General features: G+C 43.0%; 1 protein-coding gene across 1 annotated transcript in view; it reads left to right on the top strand.

Annotated features, from left to right (window-relative positions):
* LOC115369087 (glycine receptor subunit beta-like) overlaps positions 1–20,851 on the top strand; it is a 262,500-nt gene that overhangs the window by 167,132 nt on the left and 74,517 nt on the right. The window contains exons 5-8 of the mRNA XM_030065640.1: positions 7,616–7,842; positions 12,624–12,706; positions 17,610–17,747; positions 18,309–18,461. Coding sequence (XP_029921500.1) covers positions 7,616–7,842; positions 12,624–12,706; positions 17,610–17,747; positions 18,309–18,461 — 601 coding nt within the window. The remainder of the gene's footprint in view (positions 1–7,615; positions 7,843–12,623; positions 12,707–17,609; positions 17,748–18,308; positions 18,462–20,851) is intronic.

Here is a 20,851-nt window from a genome sequence, read left to right as displayed (position 1 = left end):
TAAAGAATAAGTAAATCAAAAATAAAGAATAAAGATGACCCTCGAGATCTAAAGATCTAAGTACCAATGTGCAAAAAAACAATGTGCAAAAAACCAATAAAACCAGTGTGCATCGATGTATACAATGTATTTACAGTATAAACAGATGATAAATAAATAAATAGCGCCCAGATGATAAATAGATGATAAAAAGCCAATAAAACCAGTGTGCATCAATGTATACAATGTGCATAGATGTGGGCAATGTCCAAATTCACAGTATAAACAGATGATAAATAGCAGCAGCAATATATACTCTATAAACGGGGATAAAAAATAGAATATGATATGATATGAATATGAACAGTTTAAACAGCAGGGGAACAACACGCCTGGGTTGGGAATAACACGCTCCGACGGAGGTTCACGGTTGGTGCGAGACCATGAGACCAAGTGACAGAACCCGACGCTCGGGACTGGGACTCAGGAACTGTCAGACTTGAGCCCTTCCCCTCCAGTCTTTGCGTGTTATCTTCCAGAAGTGCAGTGTGTGTGTGTGTGTGTGTGTGTGTGTGTGTGTGTGTGTGTGGAGGGGTGTGTGTGTGTGTGTGTGGGGGGGGGGGGGGGGGGGGGGGGGTTAAGGTGAGAGTTATTTCCTCTGGGTGGAGTTAAAGAGTCGCATGGCGTGGGGGAGGAATGATTTCCTCAGTCTGTCGGTGGAGCAGGACAGTGACAACAGCCTGTCACTGAAGCTGCTCCTCTGCCTGGTGATGGTGCTGTGCAGTGGATGCAGTGGATTGTCCATGATTGACAGGAGTCTGCTCAGTGCCCGTTGCTCTGCCACAGATGTCAGGCTCTCCAGTTGTGTGCCCACAACAGAGCCCGCTTTCCTCACCAGTTTGTCCAGTCGTGAGGCGTCCCTCTTCTTGATGCCTCCCCAGCACACAACCGCATAGAAGAGGGCGCTCGTCACAACAGACTGGTAGAACATCAGCAGCAGTTTTTTGCAGATGTTGAAGGACGCCAGCCTCCTGAGGAAGTACAGTCGGCTCTGTCCTTTCCTGCACAGAGCCTCCGTGTTGGCTGTCCAGTCCAGTCTATCATCCAGCTGCACTCCCAGATATTTGTAGGTCTGCACCATTTCCACACAGGCACCGTTGATGCTTACGGGCTCCGGGTGAGGCCTGGTCCTCCTGAAGTCCACCACCATTTCTTTTGTCTTGGAGGTGTTCAGGTGGAGGTGGTTGGAACCGCACCATGCTACGAAGTCCTGGATGAGTTTCCTGTACTCCTCCTCCTGTCCACCGCTGATACATCCCACGATGGCCGTGTCGTCCGCGAACTTCTGCACGTGGCAGGACTCCGATTTGTACTGGAAGTCCGACGTGTACAGGGTGAACAGGACTGGAGAGAGCACAGTCCCCTGCGGCGCTCCTGTGCTGCTGATCACAGTGTCTGACCTGCAGTCCCCCAGTCGCACATACTGAGGTCTGCCTGTCAGATAGTCCATGATCCATGCCGTCAGGTGTGAGCCCACTCCCATATCAGTCAGTTTGTGACCAAGCAGCTGGGGCTGGATGGTATTGAAGGCGCTGGAGAAATCCAGAAATGTAATTCTCACAGCACCACTGCCCCTGTCCAGGTGAGAGAGTGATCGGTGTAGCATGTAGACGATGGCGTCCTCCACTCCCACCTTCTCCTGGTACGCAAACTGCAGTGGGTCGAGGGCATGGCTCACCTGCGGTCTCAGATGGTGTAGCAGCAGCCGCTCCATGGTCTTCATCACATGTGACGTCAGGGCGACCGGCCTGAAGTCATTCAGCTCTGCAGGACGTGGCTTCTTTGGGACTGGGACGATGCATGATGTTTTCCACCGCAGTGGGACCCTCCCCTGCTCCAGGCTCAGATTGAAGATGTGCTGCAGAGGGTCTCCCAGCTCAGACGCGCAGGCCTTCAGCAGTCGTGGGGATACTCCATCTGGACCTGTAGCTTTGCTGGGGCGAAGCCTCCTCAGCTCTCCACACACCTGGGCTGCTGTGATTGTAGGCAGGGAGGGGGTCTCCTCATCGCATCTGTCCACTTGTAGCGGGGGGAGCGGAGCAAATGGGGGTGTGGGGGGCAGGGTGGTCAGAGGTGAGAGTGAGATAGGGTGGTCAAACCTGTTGAAGAAGTTGTTCAACTCGTTCGCCCTCCCCCCATCCCCCTCAATGGTGGCCCCCTGCCTGGATCTGCAGCCGGTGATGATCTTCATCCCGTCCCACACCTCCTTCATGCTGTTGTTCTGCATCTTCTGCTCCAACTTCCTTCTGTATTGCTCCTTTGCCTCCCTGAGCTGGACTCTGAGTTCCCGCTGCACGCGTTTCAGCTCCTGCTTATCACCGTCTTTGAAGGCCTTCTTCTTCTGGTTCAGGAGGCCTTTAATGTGACTCGTGATCCAGGGCTTGTTGTTCGCATAGCAGCGCACCGTTCTTACAGGAACAACAATGTCCATACAGAAGTTAATGTAGTCAGTGGTGCAGTCTACAACCCCCTCGATGTTCCCGCTGTGCGACCCCTGCAGTACATCCCAGTCAGTAGTGCCAAAACAGTCTCTCAGAGCGTGCTCTGCCTCAGGAGACCACTTCCTGAATGACCGTGTGGTTGTGGGTAGTCTCCTCACCTTTGGTTTGTAGTGAGGCTGCAGCAGAACAAGGTTATGGTCAGCTTTTCCCAGTGCAGGCAGTGGGGTGGCCCTGTATGCGTCCTTTACATTTGCATACAGCAGGTCAATAGTCTTATTTCCCCTGGTGTTACAGTCCACATACTGGAAAAAAGCAGGAAGTGTCTTGTCTAGGGTCACATTATTGAAGTCCCCGGAGATCAACACAAGCGCCTCGGGATGTTGTGTTGTGAGTTTGTCAACAGCGGAGTGGATGACGTCACACACGACTTCCGCGTCGGCTTGGGGCGGAATGTAAACAATGACCACAATGGCGTGTCCAAACTCTCTGGGCAAGTAATAGGGATGTAAACTAATGGCCAGCAGTTCAATGTCCCTGCAGCAGATGCAGATCTTCACACTTACATGCCCAGGGTTACACCACCTTGTGTTCACGTACACCGCGAGCCCCCCTCCTTTCCGCTTCCCGCAGGCTTTGTTGTCTCGATCCGACCTGACTGTGCTGAAGCCGGGTAGCTCCACGTTAGCGTCTGGGATGCTAGTCGTTAGCCACGTCTCAGTAAAGCACAACAGAAAGAGAAAATGCAGCATTTCTTTTTATCGTTGCTGAGATGTTTCTGCACATTGATTAGAGTCCACCTGTGGTAAATTAAATTGATTTGGAAAGGCACACACCTCTCTACCATAGAAGGCTCTCTATCATATTGCAAGACATTGCACAGATCTGGGGAAGGTTACAAAACATTTCTGCTGCACTGAAGGTTCCCAAGCACAGTGGCCTCCATAATTCTCAAATGGAAGAAGTCTGGCACAACCAGGGCTCTTCTTAGAGCTTATTGCCCGGCCAAACTGAGCAATCATGGGAGAAGGGCCTTAGTAACCAAAGGTTACCAAGAACCCGATGGTCACTCTGACTGAGCTCCAGAGATCCTGTGTGGAGATGGGACAAAGTTCCAAAAGGACAACCATCACTGCAGCCCTCCACCGATCTGGGCTTGATGGCATAGTGGCTAGACGGAAGACTCTCCTCAGTGGAAAACATATGAAAGCCCACTTGGAGTTTGCAAAAAAGCACCCGAAGGAGTCTCAGACTGTGAGAAACAAGATTCTTTGTTTGGCCTCAGTTCCAAACATTACATCATGGTGGTGGCAGCATCATGCTGTTGGGGGTGTTTGTCAGCAGCAGGGACTGGGAGACTTGTAGCAGTTGAGGGAAAGCTGAATGGAGCAAAGTACAGAAATGTCCTCAATGAAAACCTGTTCCGCAGCGCTCAGGACCTCAGAGCAGGCCAAAAGTTAGGGCTAGGGTTAGGGATTTGCAAAGAAGAATGGCAGAAAATCCTCCAATCCAGGTGTGCAAAGCTTGCTGCATCATACAAAAAGACTTGAGGCTGTAATTGCTGCTTCAACTAAATGTTGAGTAAAGGGTCTGAATACTTATGTCAGTATTACTAAGTTTTTTCTACAATTCTGTTTTCACTTTGTCATTATAGTGTACTGAGTGTAGATTAATGAGAGAAAAAATGAATTTAAACGATTGTAGCATCAGGCTACAACATAACAAAAGTGAAAAAAGTGAAGGGGTTCTGAATACTCTCTGAATACTGTATATCACACCATCAAGCACAACCACAGCAATTATAGTGCTAACTGGACACAAACTCAATCAAAAGATTCTGCATGATTCCAAAATCGGAAAGGAAATTTCTCAAGGGAAAACGAAGGCAGAAGCAATGGTCAAAGATGCTGGGATGCTGGGATTATAGATTGCATATGGTAATCACTTGCAACAGTGGCTGGTTCAAACAATTCTTTCTCTGTTTGGGCTTTTGTTTGTTGTACAAAGCAGGAATTACAGTCTGGCTGAAATGGGCTGTTGAAGGAACAGTGTACTGGGGCTCAGTGACATTAAGCATGTTGTGAAACCCTACGTTTTCCACCACAGTCAGCTCTCATATCCGCGGCTATGAATGTACCAGTTGCTGTGGTGATTTTTTTTTTTTGCCCTGTTTTAATTAGTGGGGAATGGCTGCAGTGAATAAAAACTGCCAGTGTGTTGCACACAAATCTACTACGAAATATTTTACTGCTACACAGCTGTTACCTTTTGTACCAAAAAAACTGTAGTTACTCACTTGCCTGGGTGGAGGTTCCAGCTGTCAGTCCCACTGTTCAAATTAATTGTTTGTCCAGTTTATTGTTCTTCTAGTCCAGTATGCTGTGCACTATAGCAAAGAAAACACTATAACACACAAAACTATACAACACAGTTCAAAACAATCCCAAAACAAATTAAAACCAATAAACTAAAATACAGATAAAAACAAATAATCAGATATGTGGATATATGGATATGTGAGGAAGGAAAGAGAAGAGAGAGAGAGCTCAGTGCATCATGGGAGGGCCTTGTGCAGTTTAGGCATACAGTAACATAACTATAGGACAGTCCTAGTTATGAGCTTTATCAAAAAGGAAGGTTTTAAGCCTATTCTTAAACAAAGAGAGGGTCTGCTTCTCAGACCCAAAGTGGAAGATGGTTCCGAAGAAGAGGAGCCTGATAGCTGAAGGCTCTACCTCCCATTGTATTCAATAAATCATTATAATTTTTGTATAACAGATGTAATAGATATGCTGTTGAATACTATAAGCACTAAAGCGATATTATCACCATCACTAAGCAATGTAACATGTAGGCAATGTAACAAACATAGAAGCAAACTCATTCAGAATTTCTAATGAATAGTCATCTCATGTCAAAATGAAATTCAACCTTGTTTCAATTCAAAACATGATTCAACATGACTCAAGATTCAAAGAAAAGAATGAGTCTCACTTGTTTTTTCCATATAAGAGGAACAACTTTGGCAAACTGGTGCACCCAGGGCCAACAGCATAAGTAAAAAAAAAAAAAAAAAAAAAAAAAAACAACCCAAAATGATCAGTGAATTAAATGTTTACACCTGCATCAGGTTTGTGATACATTACAGCATTGTGGTAAAATTGGGTAATAAAAAAAAGAAATGTTTGACAACATGAATTACCTTGAGGTCTAGCAATCACAGGCGTTACAGGAGGACATGGTGTGTAATCCCTACAAAATCTTTCTCCTTCTCCCTCTTCGGTTTTCTGTTTTGCACCCGAGAGCTTTCTTTTCTCCCTCTCCATCATTAACTACCCATCATCAGATGACAACACGATTCAAATGAAAACACTCGTGCTCCTGCGCATGCTCAAGGGAGCGCACTGGAGCGCCTATAGTGCGTGTGTGTGTGTGCACCCCCTCTAGTGTGGCGCCCCTATGCGCCACATATAGTGCATACACACTTTTTGTGCCACTGTCTATAATATACTTAATATAGATAAATGACAAAGGAGGAGTCCTGATGGCAGCATCCTGGGTTCAAATCCGACCTCAGGCCTTTTGCTGCATGTCATCCCCTCTCTCCCCTGCCTTTGCTGTCTTTCTCTACTGTGACTGTCAAATAAAAAGTAGAAATGCCAAAAAATAATATATATTAAAAAAATATATATATATAAAAAGGATAAATCACACCTCTATTTAAAGGTCTTCTTCCGTTGATCAATTTGAGTGTCCATTTTCACTTTCGTAACAGTGTGTGGGTACTGCATGTAGCACCCAGGTTAATGATACATGCAATAGTTTTGATCACAGACAGCACTGCTGTTTCATACAGGATTGGTGCGATATACACAAAAAGTTGATCTTTTTGTGAATTTTACTATTTTGCTTGTTTCTTTATTCACTGCTGAGGAAGTCATGACTATGATCATTTTCTGCCGCTTATCTGTGACGGGATCGCAGTGGCAACAGGCTGAGGAGGTCAGCCCAGACAGTCCTTTCCAAGGCTACATCCATCAGCTCCTCCTGAAGGATCCAAAGGCGTCCCAGGCCAGCCAAGATACATAATCCCCCCAACATGTCCTGGGTCTGCCCAGGGATCTCCTCCCAATTGGTCGTGCCCAGAGCACCTCCACCAGGAGGCGACCAGGCGACTACTACTGCTACCTCCAATAATAATAATATTAAACAGAGCAGTCAGTCAGTGCTCAGGCCCTAATTAATTGATAGACTAGAGGTGACATTGTCCCACCCCTAACCTTTGGTGAGAAAATAATTTTGACAAGGTTCCCAGGTGTTAAAAAATTTCACAGAAAAACTGTTTGGGTTAAGACTAAAGGCTGAATTATGCTTCTGCGTAAGAAGAGCGTACAGGGGTTGTGCAAAGCTTACGGGGGTTGTGCGACCGCCGCAGAGCCTTGCCGCGCGCCTTGCCGCGCGCCTTGCCGCGCGCCTCCCAAAAATTGTAACTACGCGGACCCTACACAGCCTCACAAGAGCTGTGATTGGTCCGCCGAAGTACATCATTTCCGGCATTTTGTTGCAACCGGCATCACATCCTGTTGTTGTGCCGGCCGGCAGTGCCATTTTTAAAACAACTGTTGTGTCTCAACTCGTCGGTTGTGTTTGAAAACTTTGGAGAATGCTGGATCTCGCAGAAGAATGCCTGGCCGAGGAGGTGCGCAAGTACCCACACCTATACGACTCGTCCTCTCGCCATTACAAAGACGTACAGAAGAGTAGCGACCATACGTCACAGGGTCTACGTTGGTGGGCGGAGAATTGCTCAGTGTGTTTCGCAGAGGTATGTTGGACACACACGTGCTGCGTAGGAAATACGTGCTTCGCACAACCCCCGTACGCGGAAGCATAATCCGGCCTTAAGCCCCTGTACTCATCTAGAGAATATGCCCACATAACTGCAAGCTATTTAATTTTGTATTTACAGTTTGGTACAATGTTTTGTTAACCTCAGAACGGCAGCAGTGATACCAGCACTAGCAGTAGTTATAGCAGCAGCAGGAGTAGTGTTGGCATAGCACTAGTAGTAGTAATTATTATCATAGCAGTGGCAGTAGCAGCAGTACCAATACTATTTTCTCTCTCTTTTTCTGCAGGACTACAGGGTGAATATATTTCTTCGTCAGAGGTGGAATGACCCCCGTCTTCGTCTTCCCACTGATTTTAAGAGTGACGCTCTGACTGTTGATCCAAAAATGTTTCAGTGTTTGTGGAAACCAGATCTTTTCTTTGCTAATGAGAAAAATGCCAACTTCCATGATGTCACGCAGGACAATATTCTGTTGTTCATCTTCAGGAATGGAGACGTCTTGATCAGTATGAGGTATACATACATGTGTACACACACACACAGAAACAAACACTTGTGTTTTATTCCAAAGGATATATTTCACTCTTAGTAGAGCTTCAAAATGCAAAAAGAAGAAATGGGAGTGAGACAAAAAAAAAAAAAAAAAAATTGAGTAAGCAATTTATTGCAAACAACCATTAAACTGAAATAGGCTGTTCATCAGCTGATCAAAAGTTTAAGACCACAGCCTTTAAAAGCCCAAATCTTCGCAAAAATGTGGATTCAGTGTCATTTTCTGTCAGGTATCCACACTGTCATGACCTCCTGATGGCAAAGGCAAAAAAGCTTCTTTTTGCATTTTGAAGCTCTACTTAGAACCTTCTTAAGATCCAACAGTGCAAAATGTAAATTCTTGCAATTTTTCAACTGGTCTTAAAATTTTGATCAGGAGTGTATCATTATAGCTCCTTGTATTAGGGTCATTCCATGTCATTTCACCAAATGGCCCATGCACTTGGGTCTCAAAAAATTCTGAAAAATTCACCAGTTGTTCCTTATTTATCCAATAGGCACACTGTAAAATTTTAGTTTACTCGGATGGATACTTTTTGAGATATGGCCAATTTAGTGAGGGGAGTATGTGTCGTGCAATTTCGCTCATCCTTATTTTTCCTCCATTTTCAGGTGTCAATATCTCAGGAACTACATCACATAGGAAACTGAAATTTGGTACAGTAATACACCTCTACCAACTCTCCCAGAATATACAAAAACATCTGTCATACATCATAACTGGTAGGCATGCCAGCCCCTCAAAAATGGAAGGAAAAATTACGTGGGTTTTGTGGTCGACTATGTTTGGGCCTTCAGAAAACAACTTTGTATATGATCCAGCTTCTTGATTTTTTCAGAGCTTTGAGATACATACATGGACTGTTCAAAGCATTAATGGTTAGAGAGAGAGAGAGACCCAAGTGTGTGGGATGTCCTTAAAATTTGGTTAAATGACATGGAATGACCCATTACAGATCTACACAATTTCCTTAAAATGCAGTAATAATACAGTCAGATCACATGACAGTTTGGTTAACTGGTTTATGATAGTATTCACTTTCACCCTTTGGCGCATAGCAGTCACTACATGGACAGCTGTTTAAAAGTCATTTTCTCCTAAATGCAATGGTTTCTATGGTGGAATTGCATATCAGCTGTTAGAATGCTCTGAAAGCAGGTCAGTGAACTAAACAAGCATGTGTGTTACAAATTAAATAAATTCAATTCAAATTAAATTGATCTTCTTTATTGATGAATAGATTGATAGTCTATAAACTTAAGCTAATATACGACCACCAACTGGTCAACTTACCACTCTTTTTTCACAGAGGTGAATGCATATGCAGGCAAATGACAGAGACTTACAGTCGTCTCTCTTCTATCTCATTATGAGGAGTAGCTGAGGTGTTTATGTGGGGCCACAAAGTTTTACATTTATTTCAACAACATACCCACCTTCAAGTGAAGCACGAGCTTCCTCTTGTTTTGATTTTTTTCCCTCTTAGTGCTCCAGATTCAAAATGCCTCTTAGAAGCCATCTCTCTCCTCACCTGCAGCAGTGTCGGTGTATCTGACCACTGATTGGTCAGATGCAGATTGCTGTCAATCATTGCAGCGATGAGTGCAGTGGGGTGTCAGATTACAGGTCTCTTTTTTTCTCTCCTCCTGGCTTGGGCTGACTTGGTTCTCTAGTCTCACGGGCATCGCGCACGTGTCTCGGGCGACGCGCGCGCCATGCCCGCGGGCAAAATGAGGCCCCCCATGGATCGTGAGGCCCTACGCAGCTGCGTGTAGGGAGGGCTGGTCCTGATGTTGTCTGTGTCCCTGTCCATTGTGCTGCTGCAACCGCGTATAAACAGAAGTTGATTTATGATGAAAGGTATATATGGCAGTCTGTGTGTGCCGCGCACCTGTCAGATCCAGCAGACCTGACCAGGTGGGTGCGCCGCCACCCGGTTGAATGTAGCAGCCAGCTGACATGCAGCTCCGGCTGTCAGTTGGACACTTTCTGAAGTTACCTCTGAAACTGTCAAGGTAAATAAACATCCCTTAAGCCTGGCCCTGAGTGCAATGTGAAATGGTGGTGGTCTCAGAAAGAAGAGCTAAAAAATGCCCACAGCCAGAGAAGGGCTTATCGTGGTCCAAAAACTGGTCGATTCAACGAGATTGACAGGAGGGAGTGCGATTTTGTGAATGAGAAACGTAGTGAAGGACTGCCCGTTACGAGGGCTGTGATGCAGCAAAAAGCACTTGAAGTTGCCACAGAGCTCAACATAGCCTGCACTGAGTTTAAAGCTAGCATGGGCTGGTGTCGCAGAATGTCCATATAATCCATATTATCGTTAACAAAAACTACTTAGAAAAAATATTGAAATAAAAATCAATTTAAAAAAGATAGCTAACTTAAACTGTATTGTTTACAAAACTAATTTAAATCAGCTAAAATTATAGAGAAAATGTCAATTTATTTGGTTTTTCATCTGGCCAAAGTGAATACATTTTTTTAATGGTCTGATGTTTTATTGAGTTTGCTACACAATACTTTTTCTGACCTGACCTGACAGTTTCCCTATATTACAAATAAGAGTAAAACTAACAGTGAGACCATAGGCGTCAATCAGTGTTACTGATTGATTATGATGACGAAATATTTACGACACTTTTTTTCATGAGGAAGACGGGACGATGACGGAAACATAACGAGATGTGTGTGTATTTTCGTCATGACGAGACGAGATGGAACAAAAATGTTAGTAGGTGGTGTAGTGGACTTTGAAAATGCATGATTTCCTCCAATTGTGCGTGCAATCTATCTGCCAAAAGCTCAAAATATGAGCAATGCATCCTGTGGCTTGTTTGGCTGAGAATGTGTGCATCTGGTGCAGCCACGGTGCGGCTGAGCCACCGAGCCAACAGTCTCATTTACACTGTGGTGTACGCCGGAGACACGCAGCCAACACAGCTGATACAAGCCCACACCGCGGTAGCGACCACGACTGGTGTCAGCGAACACAGCTGATATACAGGCGCAGACGGATCGCGGTCGTGTTTACCGCGCGTATCCGTCCTATGACACAGTACAAACGAGGCTACCAGGCAGCCTGTGCACACACAAACATGGTAACACACGGGCGATAGTGATGGACTTGCACTTACAAGTCAGCAAATTTACCTAACCTAAAACAAACAGGTAAATATAGACTGGGGTTGTATATTTTGATATCTGTTAAGTTTTACATCCTAATAGTCAAATGCATCTTCTAAATTATAGTGGCACAGTAGACTGAAGGTCTGGTTCTCAGAAATAAAGCCACGATCGAAAAGAAAGAATGTTTTGTTTCATATTCACTAACTCTGGCTGTTGTTTACAACAGCCATTTATTGGTGAGTTTAACCATCAGCCAGACATTCTCATGTTTCACACATGCACATGTATCCTGATCTCTGGTCTTCAGCTATGTGATATATAAAAAAAAACTGTCTTCTGTCCAAGTTGCCTGTAAGGCATGGAGAAAAATTGCTCCTCTTCGTTTACATACTGTGCACTGATCTCAGTGAGGCACTAGAATACTTGATGATTGTGAGGGCTGGCATCTTGGATGGGAGCAGAGCAACTTGTAGGTAGGGATAGAGAGAGCTTCTGGTATTCTTAAGCACAGATGTGGGCAATTAGGGCCTGTTTTTGTCTGAAGTCTGGTAGAGAACTGCCTTGTTTTTGCAGGTCAGGGTGTTTTGCGGAGAAATTGCATGTTTGAGTTTAATGGGAGCCTTTGTTCTTGTGTTTTTTTAGTCTATCTAGTTTTCTTGCATGTAGAGTTGTGGTGCAGCTGTGTCCCAGTTTGATCCAGACTGATGTATGCTCTGTAGCCCCATGTTGAAAAGGTAGGCTGCAGATAAATCTTTTCTTTGCAGCTTACCTCCGTGTCTTCTCCACACTTTGACCCTATGATCCAAATGCTGTAGGCAGAATCTGGACTCATCGCTGAACATAACGTTCCTCCACATGTTCAGGTTCCAGTGCACGTGTTGCCGACACCAGTGCCTGACGGTGAAGGCCAGTCATGGCAGGCCTCCTGGCAGCCCTATGAGACCGGAGATTGGCTGCGTGCAGTCTGTTCCGTATTATCTGGGCAGAGAGCTGTCGGCCATATCATCCTGCAAACTTTGACTGCAAATCTGTAGAAGACAGCCCATGGTACCTAAGTGCTGACAGGGTGAGGATACGGTCTTCCTGGGGTGTCGTCTTCTTGGGACACCCTCTTCGCGGCCCGACTCTACCAGGGCTCACCCCAAATAATGCCACGACTTGCAGAACACCAACTTGAAGTTGCCCTATCACACGGGCCCTATCCAGATCAGTCAAACGTGGCATGTCGATTCTTGGAGCAGACACCTACTGACCACTGTAGCAGCACCTGGGGGTACCAGAAGCTCAAAACAAGAGTCAATAGCAACAGCAAAATAAGCTGTTAGGCATTGGCAAAGAAGATTTGGCTAATTTTTCATTGGCGCAACCCACATACTCAGCTCTGCTGCTCATCCCGCAAATGCATGTTCATTACAAATGTGGCACCATTTAAAAGGGAAATAAACAGGCTTTCCAACGGTGCGAGATTTATTGCCAAGAAGCATTGTTACAACAAAGAAATAATCTACCAAACACAAATTTCCTTACTTTTTGTGCGATGTTTAGATTAGTTTTATTTAACTATAATACCTAACTTTGGTGTGTGTGTGTGTGTGTGTGTGTGTGTGTGCAGGTTGTCTGTGACACTGTCTTGTCCCCTGGATCTCACGCTTTTCCCCATGGACACACAGCTCTGTAAGATGCAACTGGAGAGCTGTGAGTACTCACACAGACACACATATTGTGGGTTAGTTTTTTGTTTTTTAAACTCTGTCTACCTACACTTAGGAGAATCTAACCATGTTCGCACTGTGAGCATCATTGAGTCACTGGAAGTACATATATTTACTGTAGAGCTGTCTCGGGGGAAAAAACTAAGTTAATATGTGGAAATAAGTCCATTAGATGAAAAAATTGGCCATAGCTGTTCTTTTTGCAGTGGCTAGCACTGGTATGGTAATTCAATGTGGAGAGTTCAAAATGGATAAAAATGTGTTACAGCCACTGAAATATTCTCAGTTCTCTGTGATTTTTATTTGAAAGACTGCAGGATTGTCTTAAAACAATGCCTCCAAGCTCTTCAGAGATTTTTTAAAAATTTATTTTTCTTATACTGTATATCAACTAAGTTTGCCATTCTTACATCTTGTGGTAGGTATTCACCAGTATTCTTATGCACAATGGTTTTCAACATGGGGTCCAACTACCCCCAGGGGTCCTTGAGGGTCTTCCCAAGGTTTCTCAGCAAAATGAGGAATAATTTAAAAGCTTGTGAAAGGCGGCTGCATTCTGATCCATCATCACTGATCTAACTTTAAATATATAATTTTAATGAATATAAATATAGGTTTATTAGGATTTCATCAGTATTCTTTGGTCAATTTTGAGGTATATGTTCTCTGATTTTCTGGCCATTTTCTTGTTTTTCTTTTGAATTTGAATTGCTTTTGTTTTTAGTTTTGTTTGAATTTTCTTGTCATTTTTTTGAAAATAATATTTCTTGCTAATTTTAAGGCAATTTTTCCTAATTTTGTCATCACATTTTTTTGCTATGTTTTTGAAAGAAATCAATTGGATTTGCTCAGTTTTCAAATAGGAAATTCACCAGACACTGCTATGAAACAGAAATATGTACACAAATAATCGTTACAACATTGTTTTGAGTTTATTTCACATTATGCTTTGAAATTGTTTCATAAGTAAGTATATTATAACTAACACAAACCAAAATACCTTTTCATGTCAGAGTACCAAGGGCAAAATCACTTAAAGTTAGGGTGTGGGCTTAATCAGAGTCAACTTGGGGATCGAGAACTCTGCTGAAAACTCTTGTGGTCTTGCATACTTTCGGACCATGTAATGAAAAAACAGTGGAGGGCCTGGGTGTTCTGGGAGGGATATAAAATGCTAAACAATCTTTGATGTATGACGGTGCTTTGTTGTTAAGTGCCTCATAGACATAACAGGACTAAAAAAACTGTTCTACAACACAAAGGTGGCAGTGTGGACTTGCCAGCACTGGAGTAATGTCACTGATTCTTGGGAATTTGGATAAATCATGTCTCACTAAGAAAAATGCTATTTCTGTTGGAAATTTACAACATTTTAATGAATAAAAAGAATCAAGGGCATAATCAGGGGGTCCTTTGCACATTTGTAAGGTTCTTTTATAGGTTTATTTTTAATTTGTATTAATTTAATGATTATATGTTGACCCATGGCCTACAAAACCAGTTGTCCTCGGATAGGAGATAATCATTTCAACTTGATTAAAACAACAAAAAGTAATAATTTCATTGAATAATATATTTACCACATGAAAGAGTACATCATAATATGTATTAAAAACTACAAACAATGAGTTTTGAACAATATTTACTATTATTTTGTGGTTGCTCAAAATGTGTCCCACATATTCGTCACCACCGTCAGATATTTATTTAAAAAATAATAATAAAAAAACTACAAGTTCAATTACCGTATTGATCTGAATATAAGACAATATTTTTTCCATTGAAAATGCCCTGAAAAAACGCCCTCGTCTAATATTGGGGGTCTAAGCAAATACACATGTATTGTACTTGCATATGTTCCGTGCTTGAATACAGCACACTTCCCCCGCTCTGGCACGGTTGGAAGGGGTGTGCTCCAGCACGGTACGGGTGTTCATGCATGAGCACATGCACAGTCATGCACGCAGCGCGCGAACATGGATACAACGTAAATCATGCAACTTTCCTCCTGCCTCCACAAAATCGTTTAATGCGCAGCGCGATTACCGGCGAATGGCCATGTCGCGCAATCAATAATCAACCATGTTGTCTGTGTCCCTGTCCGTTGTGCTGCTGCAACAGCGTATAAACAAAAGTTGATTTATGATGAAAGATATATATGGCAGTCTGTGTGCGCCGTGCACCTGTCAGAACCGGCAGACCTGACCAGGTGGGCGCGGTGCCGGCCGAGGCATCAGGTAGTCCGGCAGGTGTGCACTGCCACCCGGTTGAATGTAGCAGCCAGCTGACATGCCGCTCCGGCTGTCAGTTGGATGCTTTTTGAAGTTACCTCCGAAACTGTCAAGTGGTGTGTCTCAAATCACGCACTTCCCGTTGTGCACTTACCGGAAATGACGATTGCCACAGTCGACATCAGGCGGGCCGGCCGCGGCACCGGCCGCTCACATGTCAGATCCGGCAGACCTGACCGCCTGATGCCGACCGGAGCCGCGGCCGGCCCACCTGATGCCGACCGGAGCCGCAGCTGGCTTTGGTTTTCGGTGGTAAAGTTATCCAGAAGTAGACGTGTACACATCCTATCTTCAAAATAAAAGCATGACCACTGCCTCTAAGGTATTAGAGTTTTATTTTTGTAAACAACCGGAAGTGACTGTACTTTGCACAATCGCTAGCTTGAGAGTTATCCGAAAACGTCAAAGCAATTTTCAAAACAGAAGTTATTTGGACAAACTGACCACATATTTGGAATCTACATAGTTACTTTCTCGCCTGAAAAAAAAATAAAACTTAATAAAGTGACATTAACAGTTGTAAAACAAAAAGTCAACTCAGCTTTTTTAGGTATCTACTTCCGGTCAGTGGTGCCGTTAGGGTGAGAAGTGTCCATCGTTCCACACTCAACTTTTTGACTGTTTTGAGTGTACATCCGGGTATTTGCAGTGCACTGCATTTTGTTAGTATTTTCAGTGTGAATGCACTTATGCACTCAAAATACTACGTGCAAGTGCAGAAGTGCGCGATTTGAGACACATCAAAGGTAAATAAATATCCCTTAAGCCTGGCCCTGAGTGCAATGTGAGACGGTGGAGGTCTCAGAAAGAAGAGCTAAAAAATGCCCACAGCCAGAGAAGGGCTTTTCGTCGTCCAAAAACTGGTCGATTCAACGAGACTGACAGGAGGGTGTGTGATTTTGTGAATGAGAAACGTAGTGAAGGACTGCCCGTTACGAGGGCTGTGATGCAGCAAAAAGCACTTGAAGTTGCCACAGAGCTCAACATAGCCTGCACTGAGTTTAAAGCTAGCATGGGCTGGTGTCGCAGAATGTCCATATAAAAAGTATATTTCCAAAAAAGGGTCTTGAAAAAGAGGGGTCGTCTTAAAATCAGGATCGTCTTATATTCAGATCAATACGGTACATTCCTGAGGATCCCTTTTCAAACCTTCAGCTCTACTGCATGCTTCAAGACCACTCAGGCTCCTGTAAGTTTGCTATTTTCTCTCTCTCTATTATCTCTTCATATTTTTGGACACTGCTACTGTCACAACCATAACATGTCAACAACGTCACTTTTGTATAAAAAATATTAGATGAGATTATGGAATAAATGTATACTTTTTAAGAAGAGGTCTGATGTAGGTAGCAACAGGAGGTAAACAAGCTGGCTAATGTGAACAACTCATGCTGATCATGTGAAAGAGCAGGTTTTTGTCACCACCGTCAGGTTTTCTGTGTGACGGTGATGACTGAAGTCTGAAAAATGCTTATAACAGTGCTCAGGATTGTTATTTTTTGTACCAAATAGTTAAATAAAGTTGTTAAGCAAGAAGCCATTGACTTGAGTGGTACAAATTTTGGAATTGTATGTTGTAATGAGGCCACTGTCACCACCGTCAGAGGCAGTTATATTTGTTTTAAATGGATATGCTTACAATATGTTTCTATGGTGCTGTTGAGTTATTGAAGTAATAGTCTCTTTTAATACAAACATATGTTTTTCAAATAAAAAAAAAACATTACGGTGACGGTGTTGACAAAAACAAAGTAGCCTAATAACTGGAAAACGCCTATTTTATGAAAAAAATGCAAAATGAGGAGGTTGCACCGGTACATTCCTGAACAGCCAAGACCTTGACCTATAATAACATACCTTCAGATTTTGTAATTTAGCTCACTTTTTTTTCTCAAAATTAAAACCTGTTTTATCCAAAATCCCAAGAATCAGTGACGTGTATTTTGCATACTTTTTGATGCAGGCAGCAGAGATAGCAGCTTAGTTGAGAAGCTTTGCAGTCAAGGCAGCTTATTCCCCTAAACTAAAAGCTAAACATAATATTATTTTATGTTCAAATGACACAATTGATAGAGGAGGATTTATTGACTATATGTGTGTAGTCAAGATGCCCACCCATCAGCAAAAGCACCACCAGGACATTGCTAGTAAATACGGCGAGGCTAAAGCTAGCAGCACAGTGTATAACAATAAGGTGCCTTTACCTCAGGCATCCAGCTCCAACATATTTCTGAGCCTTCCCTGTGTATGCTCAGAAACCTCCTTTACTATCAGTGTCTCAGAAATACCCGTGCATCTACACTGTGCAGGACAGGAGCAACTGATGATCTGTTGATACTTTGACTTCAGAATTTAAACAACAGGACCAGCTGAACTTCTTTAATTGCCTTGAAGCTCGCTGCCCTGGACCCTTACAGTGATAATTTACTATAGCTGTACACTTAAGTAGTTGTCAGACCACTGAGAGGATGATTATTTGATTAGTAATACTACCAGTGTTTTAGCGTTTATGGGACAGAATGCCACTAATGGTATGGATAAAAACATGTTTGAATATTGCAAATAATGTGTTTTTATTTCATATTTGTATTGTAGTTGGTTATACCACCAGTGATCTAGTGTTCATGTGGCAGTCTGACCCAGTTCAGATGGATGAAATTGCTCTGCCTCAGTTTGACATTAAACAAGAAGATATTAAATATGGAAACTGCACCAAGTACTACCAAGGGACAGGTCAGTAATTCTTTTACAATTATTATTCTTTTTAACTACTAACTCCACCACTACTATTTTGGGCAAGAATATGCAAGTTGCACTGCTTTTATTAGGGATCAAACTAATTATGGCAAACACTGTAGTTGCAATAGTGGGTGGGAGTCCATGAATACGATGTTGATTTGCTGGAAGGCGAAAACCCCAGATTGTGCAACAAAAATCTCTTCTCTTATACAGTGAGAGATACAATACAATACAATTTGAATAGCCTATATGAATATGGGCCTATATGTTGGTTTTCTGACCTGTCTGTGTCTACTAAGCTGAAAAGATGGACAGTGTTGTCTCAAGACTGTCTTCCTTTGATAAATCTGGTTTGATATGGTGAATAAGATGTGAACATGTCCCCATCTCCCATTTTACAAATGCATACAAACATTTAAAATTTGATATATTACAGAGATTTTAGAACCTTATATGCAATATTGATAAACAATGGTCCAGATCGTTACGTAAATTATTTTTACTCGTGAATAATCCAACATCTCTCCCTCTTGTTTTGTTTATCTCTCTCTCTAGGATACTATACCTGTGTTGAGGTTATTTTTACATTGCGTCGGCAGGTTGGTTTCTATATGATGGGAGTTTATGCTCCAACTCTGTTAATCGTCGTTCTATCCTGGTTATCATTCTGGATAAACCCGGATGCCTCAGCCGCCAGGGTACCACTGGGTAAGTTACATCGATTCACACATACAAAATAAAAACTTGATTATGAACACACAATCTCATTTAGATCAAAACCAAATGAGTCAAACGAGGCAAATATGTTTAAGAATTCTCAATACAAACTTGAATTATTCATTTTGAAAATGATACTGTAATAGACATATGTCTGCCTTATGTTTGCACATGTGAGTAATGATTTTTATTCGTTTTTATCTGTGGTGCAATGTACTGTCATTCCAGCTTGGAAATTTTAGGGTTGATATTATTATATTTTTGAGTTTAGAATTCATTATCTAGATGATATACTGTACCTTAATAAGGCTGTAGTGTAACAGTGTGTAGGCTGATATGAGTTGGTATGTTGTTTAATAGTAATAACTTGGTAGCTACATTCTTGTCTCTGTACAGTTTGCCATCCACATAGTCTACATTTATCACAGTTGTGTGAATGTAAAGCAGGATGTCACTGTAAAAGAGCATTCATGCTCAGCAAACCTACTGTTGGCAAATAAAAAGGAATTAAAAACATGTTATATTGTAACAATGAATTCATATAATCTGTTAGAATATGATAGGAACAAAAAAAAAAAAGTGGCACTCTAGCATGAAACATAGCAGATCAGTTACTCTTTAGCTGCAGGTAAAGCATAATCAGTGTGAAAACCCCCTTATAAGAAATGATAGTGTATTTAAATGTTAAATATTAAATATTTAGATTGTGGTATCCCATCCATTCCTTCATCTATAACCCCTACCCTTCATCCCACCAATATGTATATCCCTCCATCTAGTTGATAGTGAGTAGCATGTCGTTGATGTCATCTAACTATAACCACCTCAACCATGTCAGTGCTAAACAATATCTATCCTCCTCTATTTGTTTCCTCCTTCTTCTTCTCAGTTTTTTTTTACTTGAATTGTCTTTGCTGGTATAAAGGCTACATCTAATGGCCCTTTTTTACTACCAAGGGTAACCCGGAACTTTCCATAATCTGGGACTTGCCAGAGGCCATGAAGTTCAGGGAATATTTGTTTCTACTGTGTGAAGAACCAACTGTGAATGGTGGAAAGAGCCCTATAAAGCCCTCTAAAGTTTTTTGTACAGTTAGGTCCAGAAGTAATTGGACAGTGATGCAAGATTTAGAATTTTGCCCTTATGCACCACCACAGTGGATTTTAAATGGAGTAATCAAGATGTGACTGAAGTGCAGATTTTTAGCTTCATTTTAAGGGGCTTTAACAGTATTTACATACATCTTGTGATGCTTCTCCTCTTAGTCATTGCATAATGACTGCAGCCTTTGGCCAGGAGGTCGTGTCATCAGATGGTTACCAGCACTCACTGGGTGTTTCAACCCTTAACCACAACACCCTCCTGTTGGCGGGTCAGCAGTGGTGGCCAGCCACTACTCACTCCCTCCTGGTTGCCAGCATGCCTCCTCCCTCCTGCCCCAATCTTCGTATCTTCTTCCTCTCACTTCCTGTCAGCCCCACTGCTGTCAACAACTTCCAGGCTGACTGGGCCAGGAAACCTCTGCACCCTACCTCAATCGGGTACAACCATGTCTGCCAGCCTTTCTCCCTGCAGTCCTGCATCAGATCTCTGTCGCGCTCAGATTTGCTCTCATATGCCTCTTCACACCCTTCTTCCCATGGCACAGTAAGCTCCACAAGGATGATCTTTTTCCCTTCAGTGGAGATGTAAGGTTGTGTAGACGACATCCGGGAACTGGAGCCCTCTCTTCAGGTCTACCCTTAGCTCCCACACTTGGGCTGACTGCAGGAGACTTGCCCTGGTTTTATTGGGCCCTACTGGCTTTGCTCCCTCCTTGACAAAGGTGATGACAGGTGGCAGCTTGCCTGTGAGTTGGCGTTTCTGGGTTCTTGCCTGCGCTAGGATGTCGGCGAACATGGCTAGCACCTTGTCGTGGCGCCACCTGTACAAATATATGGCATTAGCTGTTTAGGAATTACAGCCGGTTTTATACACTGTAATCCTATTTTCAGAGGCTCAAAAGTAATTGGACAAACTGTACATAACATACATAACTAGAATTATACAGATTATATTCAATATTTGGAGAAAAATCCTTGGTAGTCTATGACTGACTGAAGTCTGGAACCCATGGACATCACCAAATTCTGAGTTTCCTCCCTTGAGATCTCTGCCAACCCTTTACTGCAGCTGCCTTCAGTTACTGCTTGTTTGTGGGTCTTTCGGTCTTCAATTTGGTCTTCAGCAAATGAAAAGCAGCTCAGCTGGGTTGAGGTCTGGGGACTGACCTCATCAAAGCATATTCCACCATTTGCTTTCAGTAACTCTTGGGTTGCTTTTGCAGTATGTTTTGGGTCATTGTCCATCTGCACTGTGAAGTGCCATCCTATCAGTTTTG

Source organism: Myripristis murdjan, chromosome 1, assembly GCF_902150065.1.
Source record: "Myripristis murdjan chromosome 1, fMyrMur1.1, whole genome shotgun sequence".
Lineage (NCBI taxonomy): Eukaryota > Metazoa > Chordata > Actinopteri > Holocentriformes > Holocentridae > Myripristis > Myripristis murdjan.
The sequence above is the reverse complement of the archived record's forward strand: the minus strand, read 5'-3'. Positions and strand labels throughout refer to the sequence as shown.